The sequence below is a fragment of the Mirounga angustirostris genome, unplaced genomic scaffold (assembly GCF_029215605.1).
Source record: "Mirounga angustirostris isolate CCGP_5_RB_7025 unplaced genomic scaffold, mMirAng1.0.hap1 SCAF_4, whole genome shotgun sequence".
Taxonomy (NCBI): domain Eukaryota; kingdom Metazoa; phylum Chordata; class Mammalia; order Carnivora; family Phocidae; genus Mirounga; species Mirounga angustirostris.
This window is the reverse complement of record NW_026991712.1, coordinates 18,362,550-18,375,619: the sequence shown is the minus strand read 5'-3', so window position 1 is coordinate 18,375,619 and position 13,070 is coordinate 18,362,550. Positions and strand designations below refer to the sequence as shown.

General features: G+C 42.3%; 1 protein-coding gene across 5 annotated transcripts in view; it reads right to left on the bottom strand.

Moving 5' to 3' along the window:
* Window positions 1-13,070, bottom strand: part of HAS2 (hyaluronan synthase 2) — a 31,445-nt gene that overhangs the window by 13,793 nt on the left and 4,582 nt on the right. For 4 of the 5 annotated variants that reach the window (XM_064587949.1, XM_045895970.3, XM_064587948.1 and 1 more), the window contains exon 2: window positions 3,924-4,550. In XM_064587949.1, coding sequence (XP_064444019.1) covers window positions 3,924-4,550 — 627 coding nt within the window. Of the gene's footprint in view, window positions 1-3,923; window positions 4,551-9,668; window positions 9,842-13,070 lie in introns of all 5 variants that reach the window. The other variant, XM_064587946.1, reaches the window with a different exon arrangement.

Sequence of the window (13,070 nt, the reverse complement as noted above, 5' to 3'; positions counted from 1 at the left end):
GACTCCATGAATAATGAAGGTCAACTCTACAATTAAGAATAATTTAGTCTTACTTTTCTCCTGCTAAAGGGAACATGGATACCTAGGATACTGTCAAAGTAAATTAATCATAAAATTGTCTCCTATAATCTTCCCTGGTAGAACATGCTTATGCTTCTTATGTATTTTCTACTTGGAATATCCCTAATACCACACATCAGGGGATAATGATAGTTACCTTGGTCACATGGTTATCAGTGGCCACTTATGTTGTATTATCCAGGTTCAGTAATAGGACATAAGAATAAAGAAATCATGTAATCTAGGTATCAAAGTACACCTAAAAAGTCTTCTGACATTGTGAAGAAGTAACAAACAAATGAAAAAAAATAAGTACAATGTAATCTGAAAACTATTTTCAAAATAAGGGAAAATTAGAAAGGCATATGCTATCAAGTATCAAATTTGAGAATCTGTGCATCATGTATGTGCTGTGGAGGATTTTAATTTTGCTCATTGTGCTTTTCCGTATTTTTAAACACACCACCATGTGTTCCTATAGTAAATAAAAAAGCTAATAGAAGTACTATTTTGCAAAAGTAAGAAAGGTTTTGCCCTACCTTACTTAAGCCATACGGGACAGATCAGAATCTCTTTTGGAGAAAAAAAAAGTTCTCTCCAGAAAACACTGATTCAAAATTCAGAAAATCTTCCCCATTCTCCTCTTTATTTCTCATTTCCTTCTTTACTCATTTCATTACTTATGTTTTCCTGTATTCTTTATCTCCGAAAGCAGCCACTAACATCCTGGGTGAATTTGCTACCACGCTGGCTTTCTCCTAGACTAAAGCTTCTCTCCGTATTCTAGGTCAGTGTTAGTTATTTGACTGGCTTTAGGTCGAGAAGACTAAACAGGAGAGCTGAGAGAGGTGGAGGGACAGGTAGTAGGGCCTTGCTCTGGCAAAGACCAGAGGGAGCCGCCCCAGAGAGCCCAGGTGACCCAGAGAGCCCAGGCGTGTATGCAGAAAAGTTAACCTTGTGGGGCGCCTGGGTGGCTCAGTCGTTAAGCGTCTGCCTTCGGCTCAGGTCATGATCCCAGGGTCCTGGGATCGAGTCCCCACATCGGGCTCCCTGCTCAGCGGGAAGCCTGCTTCTCCCTCTCCCACTCCCCCTGCTTGTGTTCCTGTTCTCGCTGTCTCTCTGTCAAATAAATAAATCTTTAAAAAAAAAAAAAGAAAGAAAGGTTAACCTTGAGATAGGAAGTGAAGCTGGGTACCTTTGCAACTGTAAAAAAGGAAGAGAAAAGAAGACCTTGATAGCATTCAGAAGCAGTACGTTTGATTTTCTCTTGTAGGAGGCAGGGCCATGTGTTAGTTAGGGAGGAGTTTGGGTAGGCGCTGGGAGAATGGTGAAGGCATGAAATAATTGGTCATGAGAAACAACAGGCAGGACATCTACTCAAGATCAAGTGGGAAGAGAGCTAACCAGTGTCCAAGACCCAACTGCAACTGGAGGAGACCAATCGTCTTGGCCGTGTCCACACAGCTAAGCAGTGTCTTCAGCCAGGTTAGCAAGCATGTGAGCAGATGGTCCTGTGTCTGGCCCAGCCCTACTTTCTCTTGTGCATGAGCACCTACACTTGACTTTCTTCTTTCTGTGGCCAACCTGCTCTCCACATTCAGTCACTTGTAATGCTTAACCCCCTCTCCTTTGTCTTTCTGTGGCTTCTGCTTTGCAATGCTCGGACACTGGGTCACTCAGAATGGATGGTGGGAATGTACTGGTTTGACCTTTATGACATTTCCATTTTTATAGGGAACACATGGTTAAATATTGGGGGATGTGATGAGGGATGGCAGCATGGAATCACCTGGTTTCAGAATGCCAAAAGGTTTTCCACATTTGTGTGAGTGGGCTGAGAGTTCCAGCAGGATTCAGGGCCCAGGGAAAGCTGCTGCTTGGGTCGGTCTCTCTGAGAGCCTGATTAGGGCTCTAGCAAGGAGCCTACTCTAACATTTCATAGTTTGTGTTATTTTGTCCTGGTCAGGCACAATGTCAAGTTGTCAAGGATACAAACAAAATTCAAAACAAGAATGATGGGAGCAGGGGATTTGGAACAGGCTTAAAAAAAAAAAGAAGAAAAGAAAAAAGAAACCCTCACAATGACATCTTGATTAGAAATGACAAACATAGCAATAGTTTCAACTAGAATTAAAGGCAAAATATCAAAACATGCTTCCTCATTTTAGGCTCAGAGCTTCATTCTTCAAACCCTCTGTAAGTTCCCCAGCCATCCCATCACTTCCTTTGAAAGGATCATTATAGGGGCCCCTGGGTGGCTCAGTCAGTTAAGCATCTGCCTTTGGATCAGGTCATGATCCCAGAGTCCTGGGATCGAGCCCCACATCAGGCTTTCTGCTCAGTGGGGAGTCTGCTTCTCCCTCTCCCTCTGCTGTTCCCCCTGCTTGTGCTCTCTCTCTCTGTCAAATAAATAAATAAATAAATAAATAAATAAATAAATAAATCTTTTTAAAAAGAGAGAAAATATTTATTAAAATAAATAAATAAAAGGATCATTTCATCCTCTATCGGGGCCTGAAGTTGCATTATGAAAATACATAAAAATGTCCTGAGTTAACTAGAAAGTACCTCAACTGTGACAGTTCTAGAAATTAGGAGAATAGGAGAAACTTGGGAGTTAAACTCTATCAACTCCCTAGAAGATATTAATATGCAGATTGGTATCAACTGAAAAAAAAAATGCCTCAAAACTCTTCAGCTATTAACCAAAATTAACCTCATGGTAATCTTAAACCCCTTATGAGATTGGTTTATTCTATGCAGGAAACTGAGGTTTGGGGAGGTGGTCCTGCTCGAGGTCATCCAGTTAACAATGCCTGGATTACCACCTCCGTCAACAGACTCTGAAACCAGTGCCCATTCCCATCCCATAACACAGAGCCTGTCATCCCACCAGCCATGACTTTGTGGCAATCAAGGCCCCTAAAGTATATGATAGGTCTCCTGAAAAGCAGAATTTCACCTATTAGAGGACTGGAGGGGTGTCCCAATGGATTTTCTTAAATCAGAGATAGGTCTCCCTTTTCCACATCATCATGGCCAAAATCTAACTAAATTATCTGCAAGAAAATTGCAACTAGCAAATTCACAGGGACCCTACTAACATTCTGAAGAAAGCTTCAATGAGAACTAAGAGGGGAGAAACCCAAGGGCGAGCAGTCAGGGAATTAATGACAGACACAGCCTGTCTCATTTTCATGAGAGCAAACACCATCACAAATGCTTTCAAAGGTCAAGTGCAGTGAGTGAGGTAATGCTGTTTGGGGAGTGAAATAAACATTACTTCGGTTTTGCTCTGGGAAGGGTTTTTGTGTGTGTTTGTTTTTCTCCCTTTTTTGTTTTCCTTTTCTTTCTGTCTCTCAGTTTTGAATTCCTTACCCTTTTAAATCAAAATTGTTCTCACCAACCCCATTTTGCCCAGTCTCTGTGAAAAACGTTTTATAGCCATCTCTTGAGCCTGCAGATTTTCTCAGGACCTTTCTGCTCAGCAGACACTATTTTCTTACAAGGCTGGAGATTTTAAGACTGTGGAAAATGACGTTGGATTTGACTTGGCAGAACCAAGGGGGCAGAGAAGGTAAGGGAGGGAATGAGAAGGAAGGAAGGGTCTCCTGTTCAAAATAATCTTGATTTCCAACCAATAACACTGCATAAGTTAAGCATTTTCGTAGATAATTAACAGTTACACAAGATTTTTTTCCTCTCTTTCAAAATGTGCTTTCAGCAGTCACGCTGTTTTCAAATGAACTGAAAGAAGTACTGTGTTCAGAGGGACAAGGATGGGCTATAGCATATGCCTGAAGAGATACAAAAGCTGCTTTATTTAAATGTATGTTTGCCCTGGCAGGAATTCGGAAACCTACCTGCACATAATCCACACTTCGTCCCAGTGCTCTGAAGGCCGTGTACATGACTTCTCTTTTTCCACCCCATTTTTGCATGATGCAAATACTTTTGTTGGACAAGACCAATTGGGTGACATGTTGTGAGCTTTCTTTATGTGACTCATCCGTCTCACCAGGACCTTTCTCGTGGAAGTTGTTCTTCCAGATATAAGTGGCTGATTTGTCCCTGCCCATGACTTCACTAAAGATGTCCATCATATAAACGTCATCTTCTGAGTTCCCATCTATGACCATGACAACCTTAATCCCAGGATAGGTTAGCCTTTTCACAGATTGCAAACATTTCCGTAAGTAGTCTGGATCTTCTTGATACGCAGCGATGCAGAGAGCAACAGTTTTGTTCAATTTAATGGGTGTTTCTAGGGATTTTTTCATTTTTCGGTGCTCCAGAAAGGCAAACAGGCTTTGGATGATGAGGTGTGATGCTAAAAAGGCACCATACAGTCCAAAAGAGAAATAGTAATTATCTGTTTGGATAAATTGGTAGCCAACAATATAAGCAGCAGTGATTCCGAGGAGGAGAGACACTCCAAAAAGCGTGGTTCCAATTATTCTCAGGATACATAGAAACCTCTCACAATGCATCTGTAATATAATCAAATGATACTCTTGGTTAACCACTCTTGTCCCATACTTGTTATAAACATGGCATCATGGGGAGTATTGGACTAGAAGTACCCGAGAGCTCCAACCACACTTTCTCACTTAACCAGCTGCGTGTTTTTCTCATCTGCAAAATAGGGATAAGGATGCCCTTCTGGTACACCCCAGAGGGCTGTTTAAATGAGATGATGGTGGCAAAGTGCTATTGAAAACCATGACATGTTGAACAAATACATGGAAGTATTATTTTTAGTATGTTAGATCCTTTACTACGGATGCACTCTGTGTAGGTGGTCATAACTAGGTGTAGAACCTAATCATCCTAGTGAGCAAGGCATTCTTTCTTCCTACACCATGTTGCCCCCGACCTCCCAATACTGACCAGTGAAAAATGCATAGGAGATTTTGCTAAATTTCATCTCCTCTTCAATGCAAATCCCTCAGCTCACAATTTCCATGCAGCCAGCTGAGGTTGGAGATCAGGATACCTGGATTCTAGTACTAACTCTTCCAACAACTAGCTGTGTGACCTTGAGAGAGTCACTTTATCTCTCTGAGCCTCAGGTTTTTTAATCTGTTAAATGAAGGAGTTTAGACTCCAAATCTCTGTTGACATTAAAAGTTCTTTATGCCTGGGGATCCTGTACATACATCTCTCAAGCCCCCGTAATTCTGATTTGCATTCCTTTGTTCAGAAGTCTATTTCCTCCATCCACCAGCACTAACACCAGATGGTTAGATCCTGGGGATCAGAAACCTTACTGTAACACAGTAAGCACACAATAAGTGTTTTTAGAAATAATTCATAAATTAAGGAAGAAATAGCATCATGCTTAATTTCAACAGGTGAATTTCCCCAACCTCTGAAAGCTGTAATACATTAGACCTGAAACACATTTCAGCTTTTAATAGCAGCCAGTTATGTACTCCTCCCTGGGGTTTGTATAACTCCTGAATAAGGTTTTGAACAACGAGAGTATAGGAGGACAATTTTTTCGTATTTCCTTAAGTATCTCCAAAGCTGAACATAGAAGAGTTACCTGGTAGACTTTTGTTATTCTGTTTGTCTTTGGGGGCTCCTGGACCCCATTCCAGTGTGGGGTGGGAAGGATGTTTCCCATATATCCAACAAACAATTCTCCAGGCAACAGTGGGTGTCCCACAATTTAACTCAATTCTGACACCATCTACCCAATAGCATCAGACTCCACGGGTTAAGGGTTCAGTCCTACAAGACTGCCCCCCATCTCCCCAACTTCAGATACCAGTCCCAAGCCCAGGTTGTGACCTGTACTTCTGATCTACCAGTTATAAATCAGAGGTTCCCAAGACCCACCCACCTGGTGTTTGATTAGTTTGCTAGAGTGGCTCACAGAACTCAGGAAACCTGTTTACTCACTAGATTACTGGTTTATTATAAAAGGACATAACTCGGGAGCAGCCAGATGGAAGGTCTGGGGAATGGGCACGGAGCTTCTACGCCTCTCCAAGAGCACCACAATCCCCAAATCTCTGTGTTCACCAACCCAGAAGCCCTCCCAACTCTCTCCTTCTGCATTTTTATGGAAGCTTCATTACATAGGCATATTTGATTAAATCATCGACCACTGGCAATTGAACTCAATCTCCAGCCCCTCTCTACCCCCCAGAGGTCTGGGGGTGGGACTGGATGCCCCAATCCTCCTATCAAATGGTTGGTTCCACTAGCCACCAGTCCCCACCCTTACTTAGACCGGTTTAAAGTCATCCATTAACATAACAAAAGACACCTCTATCTATCGTCTCACTTCAAAAATACCAAGGGTTTTAGAAGCTCTGTGCCAGGCACAAGATGAAGATCTTATTATAAGCCATAATAACAATTTTCCCCCCAAATTAATTTTCTTCCTCTTCCAATAACGAACTATAATGAAGGTCATCATTGGTAGAAATGCAGCGTCCCCATCTTCAATCATTTACACTGAATTCGGGGTTTTTGTCATATCTATATATAATTAATACTTGACCTTTTTTTGAATTCATCCAGCTTTTGAAACGTAAGTAAATCTATTTTTTTTTAAAGATTTTATTTATTTATATGACAGAGACAGCGAGAACAGGAACACAAGCAGGGGGAGTGGGAGAGGGAGAAGCAGGCTTCCTGCTGAGCAGGGAGCCCGATGTGGGGACTCGATCCCAGGACCCTGGGATCATGACCTGAGCCGAAGGCAGACGCTTAACAACTGAGCCACCCAGGCGCCCGTAAATCTATTTTAAGTGGAAACTTAAGGTAAGCAATTATCTCTGCAAAGTCCCTTGCTGGATGCGCTATTTCTATTTTCCGACTCCAAACTGACTTAAAATTGAATGTCCACACAGCACCTGGTATGATGTTGGTTGTTACCAGTTGTGTGGCCAACACATCACTCAGATCCAAGAGGCACCTTTCTTATTCCAGTGCCTGGAGTTACACACTGAGGTGGTCCTGAGTGGATAATTGTGTTTCCTCTCCTAAGCACAAGATGGCTTGGGGTGGCTGGCCCTGGTGTTCCAGCTTTTGGAAACCTGAGATGGGCCACTTTCAAAAGGGACTTGAGGGCGGGTCTCCTGCAATCTCTCTTTTCCTTCTGCAGGTTTGATGCACAGACCAGCAAGGTCCCTGGGGATTGCAGAGCCCAGAGATAGAGGGATCCTTGTTTTCGAACTGCCACGTGGAAGGGAGCCAGCCACCAATCAGGAAGACCTGCCTTGGATGCTTAGGCAGCCAGAATTAATTGCTGAGTTTGTGTTTGTTTGCTTACCCACTATGAATTTTGAGTCCATTTCACCCTAACTAATACAACCTAGGTAATGCAAAGCACCCTGGAGACCAGGATTCTAGCTTGTGGGCATTATTTTCTTTTGTTAAGTGGAGAGGATATGAGGAGCCAAATCAAAGTGTTTATGAAAGGGTTTTAAAAAACCAAAATCATGATGCAGTTTAAAGTACCAAAGTATCGGCTAACAAGGAAGCGAAAACAACATACCCAGATGTGTCTCTCCTTTCCAGCACTTACGTAGGACATCAGAGGCTGATACAGGTAATCCCAACACAATGGAAAATTCTTGGTGCTGGGGATCGGTGAAATGGGGAGTTCCCAGTGAAAGGCAAGAGAGCACAGCATCCCTAGTTAATTAAAACAGCTGACAGGATGCCGAAAACTGCCAACGGGCACCTTAACCAATGCCTAAAGGTACGGGGAGCACCAGACTTGGAACTTGTCGTTTCCAAGACATGAGTCATTCTCACAAGAGTGAAAAATTTCAAGGGGGCTACAACACTCTGCCAGGGAGAAGCTGAAGTGTGTGTTTTGCTTGTGTTTAACATCACCAGAGCCAGTAAAAGAACTGCCTGCCATTCTTTTCCATTATTCATATTTTCCTTGCTTTTATCAGCACACGTAGACAAAGAGAGTGTTCGCATAGCATCTGCTGGCCCCAGCTGAAGTGGGAACACCCTCTTACATCAGAGGAGTCTCCAGAATGTCCCTTTGAAGCCTGGGAAAAGTTGCTAGTAAACTGCTGCAACACGGTGAAAATTGAACCTTTATATTTCTACCATGTATCCTATTCTTGCCCGTTACGACACATGCAGCATCTCAGGCCAGGCCAAAGGGCAAAAGGCACATTTCAGAGCAAACTTTACCGAGGGAATACATTGATCTCCGGGAGTGACACACAGTGTGTGTTGTTTTATAACTCCCCGCCCTGGGGGCAATTTCATAGATATGGGCACCATATGTGTGAGACTTTCTGAGACAATCCTCAATTCAGATACTCTGCTTCATAAGCAAACTCTCCTTGTCAGACATATGGCTTTATTGTTAAATTGGAAAATATGGTTAGTTCCATCCTGGATCATAAGAGTTTACTGCTACATGGAAAGAGGATTTAGAAATCCACCTTCCATAAGTATTTAAAACATAAAACTTGGATTTTTTGCCCAAATCAAAACTTAAAATTGATTTTTAAGCTGATACTAGACCTGATACCAGTGATTCAATAAGTACTAGTCTTCACAGTAAATTCTAAGCTAAGCCAAGTGTTAAAAGAATACCTTGATGTATCATAATGTAAGTTCCACAAAGTCAACAGCTTTTTTTTAAATCTATTTTCAATAATGTGCCCCAAGGACATAAAACACTGCCTGGTTTATGGGTGATATTTAGTAAATATTTGCTGAATGAATGGATGTAACTTCCTGCATCAATATCATCATTGGCATCATTGTTATATCAGCTAACATTCACCATTCATTAGGCTTCAGGCACCGGGGCAAGTCTTGTCTGCTTTGTTGAGTCACATGATCCTATTTAATCTTAATAGCTCTAAATGGTAAATGTATTCTTCATCTCAAAGGACGAGGAAACCAAGACTCTTAAGTATATAAGTAACTTGTCCACATGGTCCCAAAACCAGGAGTAGGGTCCACATGGTAGCATAATGCCAGATTAGAGGATTCTCAGTAAATATTTACTGAATGGATTTGAATCATCACGACACAACAGGCAGCATCCTTTTGTCTCTGGCTAATACCACATTTCCTTGTGTAAGGAAATGTTAGAAATGAACCTCAAAAACTCTTTTCCTGCTGGGGCGCCTGGGTGGCTCAGTCATTAAGCGTCTGCCTTTGGCTCAGGTCATGATCCCGGGGTCCTGGGATCGAGCCCCACATCGGGCTCCCTGCTCAGTGGGAAGCCTGCTTCTCCCTCTCCCTCTGCTCCTCCCCCTGCTTGTGCTCTCTCTCTCTCTCTCAAGTAAATAAATAAATAATCTTAAAAAAAAAAAAAAAAAACTCTTTTCCTGCTATTATGGAAAATGGGGAATTGACAGTCAGGAACGGATACAAGATCAGCCAACACTCTGGGAGGATTTCTGGGCTCATATACTTTTCTACGTGGATGCAGCCGAAAAGGACATAGAATGACCTTATCCCAAAGAAAGCCGGTGGTTGCGTCTAAGCAACAGCAGTGCTATTCATGCCTGCAGCCAAAATCCTGCTTTATTACCATGAGAAAGGCGCTCCTGCATTCATTGTTCCACCTGTAGAGCAGATAGAAACCTTGCTGTTAGCTCACATACCCCAAGTTGGACTCTGTAGGTCACTGGGTATCAGAGCCCTCTTTCCCCCTTGACCTCTTATTAACCAGAAGGCAATGTGGGATGAGCCAGAACAACAGCTGCTCCCAGAACACTAGCGCAGTGGCAAGAACTGAGTTCCCATAGCTTCACGAAGCGGTCCTTCTGTCTGGGATCTGGGAGAAGAGGAAGTGAATTCAAATTAGTCGCCAGCATCTGGGAAAGGCTACAGAGAGTAGGGGCCAAGTGCTATCTCTTCAGAGAGGTCTTAGCTTACCACTCCCTTCTAAAATGATTCCTCCCTCTCTTCACTCCCTGTCCTGCTCCCCAGATTCTGCTTGATTTTCTAACTAGCCCTATGTACACTCTATGGCTACAGGGACTTGATGATCTCTATCAACTGTGTGTTCTTGTACCAAAAACAGGGTCTGGCACATAGTAGGCATGCTGAATAAATGAGTAAGTCCTTTTGGACTCAGGCAGTCAATGCAGACTAAGAACAGATCCCTCTCCTATCTTTGCTGCAGGGCCGATGAATATATGTTGAACCCTTAAGGGTACCTCTCCTCCAGCAGGGTTTTTTTTCTTTTATTTTTAATAATTTCTTGCCCAGGGATGCCTGGGTGGCTCAGTTGGTTAAGCGTCTGCCTTCGGCTCCAGTCATGATCCCGGGGTCCTGGGATCTGAGTCCTGCATCAGGCTCCTTACTTGGTGGGGAGCCTGCTTCTCCCTCTGCCTGTCTCTCCCCCTGCTTGTGTGCTCACTCTCTTTCTTTCTCTCTGACGAATAAATAAATAAAATCTTTAAAAAAAGTAATAATAATTTCTTGCCCAGCTATCTAAATGTAATGGTTGTCGGGAGTACCAGACCAGCTAGTGAAGACCTCAGGATGATAAAGTCAAAAAAGGCAAATGGCCTTCCAAAAGCATTTCCAGAAACTGCGAGTTACAATTTGACGAACCTTATGAATTCAGGGGTCAAGGCTGGGGCATGGGGGATAATGAGATAATCTTTTACCAACTTCAAATCTGGTACTCTTACACTATTCACTGTCCATCGATCCATATGCTGTTCTGTGTTTGTTTCTAATGACTTGTGTGTGTGTGTGTGTGTGTATACTTGTGTGTGGCATGCATGCCTCCACGTCTCTGGAACCAGACTGAATTGCGACAGATTCGGGGCTCTTCCTTTTAATGGCGTGGTAACACTGAGCAAGTTACATAATACTAGACATCTTCAGTTTCTTCATCTAAGATAAAACGGAAATAATCATATGGACTTGACAAAACAGATTTTTACATTAAAAGAGAGAACTCATTTAAGTACCTAAAAAAAAAAAAACGACCAACAGTTTCTTTCCTGCTAACTACCCAATCAGTCTGACTCCCCTTCCCTCTAATCCACTGTTAGTTAATAAGGGATGAGCATGACATAGTGAGCATAGCTGGACTGGGAAGAAATGGATTGAAGCCCAAGCTCTGCCTCATTTTAGCTATCGGACTACCTGACAGTTCCTGTGAATGAGCCATGTGTCCTTATGCAATCAATATCTCTGAACTTCAAATTTTAGGGATAGGGTTGAAACTTTATTTTCATATCACTACCACCCATAGCTGAGTGTCTATAAGGATGAATGTATGTTGCAATGTGCATGCTCTTCACCTGAAGGAGGAGTACAAAGAGTAAATTCCTTTTGGCATCTATCTACTCCCTGAGCCTTATTTCCTCATCTGCAAAACAGGAATGCAACCTTTTTGCAGGCTTACTGTATGTAGGCAAGGAATATATATATATTTATCCCAGCTTCAATGGGATACTAATAGCTTTAATGTCTTAATGTAAAGAAAGACTAACTTAAATGATAAAGTGCACTTGTCCCTCTCCCTCATTATATTTTAAAACCCACTGAAGACTAGATTGCTGTCTTTTTAATTTGTAGCCAATATTTACACATACAGAGGCCAAAAGGAGATATGTAAAGAATATTTCCCTAGTGAACGCATTGCTCAAAGTCACATCTCATAAATAGCAGAACTGTTCTAGAACACAGGTTTTCTTTACCCCTAACTTGTATTCTGGGGGCTGGGATTGGGGTGGCTAGGCCTCCAGTCATATGTAGAATGATTAGAATTAAGAATATTAACTTAGGCAGGTGACACTAGCCAAGGAACATGGAAACCTGCTTCTTTGTAAGATGAGACATTCTCTGCTGCTTGTAGCCATTTGCCTGCTAAGGGTGGATTAGGAAGGCATGGTGAGAAAAGGTAAAAAGCAGGGCTTCCCCAATTTTCACGTACATCCACATTGCTTAGCGGGGTCTGTAAAAACTACTCATGTGTGGCTTCCACAACATTCTGAGTTCATTGCTATGGGGTGTTAACAGGGCATGAGTAATTTTCAAATCTTAAGCAATTCTAATTACAACAAAGTTTGGCAATCACTGGGTTAAAGTCTAAGAAAACTTCAATGATTTATTTGTATCAATACGCATCCCTCCTTTGTATTACCTCTGCTACTGTCCTCAACCAGAAATCCGAGGTAAAAGTTCCCAAATGAAGCCTCTCAATAGTCTTCACATTACAGCACATTACCCTCTGGGACATATTAGAGCACATGACCCTCATCCTGTCCCCTTCTGACCTCCTCTTCCTCTCTGGCTTTGAAGTTGGCCTTTGTCTCTCCAGTCCCACTGCATTGATCCTAGCAGAGACCCTGGAGCGAGTAAGCTTGCAAGGTTAGGCAACAGGCCTTTCAAAGGCCTTGTCACCCCAGCTGTGTCTGGATCCAGAGCTGTAGGTTTCAGATATCATTTGTACCATCAGTATTGATCGATCACTCCTAGGATGCCACTTCTCCCAACTGCCCTATTGGTTCCTGAATTTCACCATCATAAACTTCATCCTAAAACTCAGCATGGCAAAGGGTAAAGTTTGCAGAAAGGCTTGGCATGCAATCTTAGTTCTCTATGTTCGTCCTCCATTGGCTCTTGGACACTATTTTCATAGGTCAGAATCCCACGTAGCCATACGAACCACAAATGCCAAGTCTCCTCATGAAATCTTTTCTGATCTCTCAGATGTGGTTTCTCCTCAGTGTAAGCCCCCATAAAACTTGACTAGTCCAGCTGCAGCATAATTCAGCTCAGGGGCATTACATTCAAGAAGTATTGGATTAAATTGCATCCACACTCCTCTCTAACACTGTGACTTTGACTGAGTTGCTTAATCATTCTGAGGCAAGTTTCCTTTAATTACAAAATTTTCTTTATGGGCGCTGGAATTAGATATAATGTATATAAAGTATCTAATTCAGTGCCTGATACATATTAGACATGTGATAAACAGCTATTATTTTACTTTTTTATGGGCCCTATTATATTTTGCCTTACACTATGGTTATTTATAA